This window comes from Austrofundulus limnaeus, unplaced genomic scaffold (genome assembly GCF_001266775.1).
Source record: "Austrofundulus limnaeus strain Quisiro unplaced genomic scaffold, Austrofundulus_limnaeus-1.0 Scaffold1215, whole genome shotgun sequence".
NCBI classification, from domain to species: Eukaryota; Metazoa; Chordata; class Actinopteri; order Cyprinodontiformes; family Rivulidae; genus Austrofundulus; species Austrofundulus limnaeus.
Window position 1 is genome coordinate 1 of NW_013953617.1, and position 1,202 is coordinate 1,202.

The 1,202-nt window shown below is 48.8% G+C and overlaps 1 protein-coding gene across 1 annotated transcript in view; it reads left to right on the forward strand.

Moving 5' to 3' along the window:
• Positions 1-682: 682 nt before the first annotated feature.
• Positions 683-1,202, forward strand: part of pisd (phosphatidylserine decarboxylase) — a gene marked incomplete at its 5' end in the record, with an annotated part of 15,678 nt that continues 15,158 nt past the window's right edge. Inside the window, 2 exon segments of the mRNA XM_014031279.1 lie at positions 683-726; positions 818-954. Coding sequence (XP_013886733.1) covers positions 683-726; positions 818-954 — 181 coding nt within the window.

The following is a 1,202-nucleotide window of genomic DNA, read 5'->3' on the forward strand; positions in this document are numbered from 1 at the left end:
CATGTCTCTGTCCATCATGTCTCTGTCCATCATGTCTCTGTCCATCATGTCCCTGTCCATCATGTCTCTATCCATCATGTCTCTATCCATCATGTCCCTGTCCATCATGTCCCTGTCCATCATGTCCCTGTCCATCATGTCCCTGTCCATCATGTCCCTGTCCATCATGTCTCTGTCCATCATGTCCCTGTCCATCACGTTCCTGTCCATCATGTCCCTGTCCATCATGTCTCTGTCCATCATGTCCCTGTCCATGTCTCTGTCCATCATGTTCCTGTCCATCATGTCTCTGTCCATCATGTCTCTGTCCATCATGTCTCTGTCCATCATGTCTCTGTCCATCATGTAGACCAGTCTCTCTGAAGGGTAAGAACCACTGTGATCCTCATGGTCCTCTGAGGACCACCGTGATGCTCAGGTGGCCCTCGGTGATCCATAAATCCAGTCTTGAAGACCTTGTCCCCTGTTCTCCAGAGGACCTGTAAAACCTGGTATGGAACCAGTTTTACTCTGAGTCCAGATCCGTCTTCAGGATTAAATAATTCTAGTTTTGTCAAACCGTCCTGGATCTGTTGAATCTTAGTTTTTTGTTTGAAACAAAAATGAGGGTCAACATGAAGATCAGCTGTCTGTTCAGTGGCTCCGCCCCTTTCACAGTTTTAACACACGTTTTGTGTTTCAGGGTTTTGTTGCTAAGCTGCAGCCAGCGTCGCAGCCTGAGCACCGGTAGGTCCCTGCACTCCTGCGGCTTGTTGTTGTTTTTGTTGTTGCTGCTGTTTCTTTTTGATTTTGACCAATCAGCTTCTCCTCTTTTCAGCTCGTCGCTCCCTACCCACCCCTCGGCCCCTCCCTCTCCTTGTTGTCACAGGAAGCGGTTACCTTGGTTACCAGTATTACAAGAGAAGGGACCAACATGATAAAACAGCTCTACCCCATTTGGCCACACCCACACAGGTACGTAAGCAAACATCTGCAGCTTCTCCTGTCCATTTGTGGTGGAGCTAAGTTAAAGGGGAGGGGCTTATAGAGTCTGATCAGACACATGAGGGGAGGGGCTTATAGAGTCTGATCAGACACATGAGGGGAGGGGCTTATAGAGTCTGATCAGAAACATGAGGGGAGGGGCTTATAGAGTCTGATCAGAAACATGAGGGGAGGGGCTTATAGAGTCTGATCAGAAACATGAGGGGAGGGGCTTATAG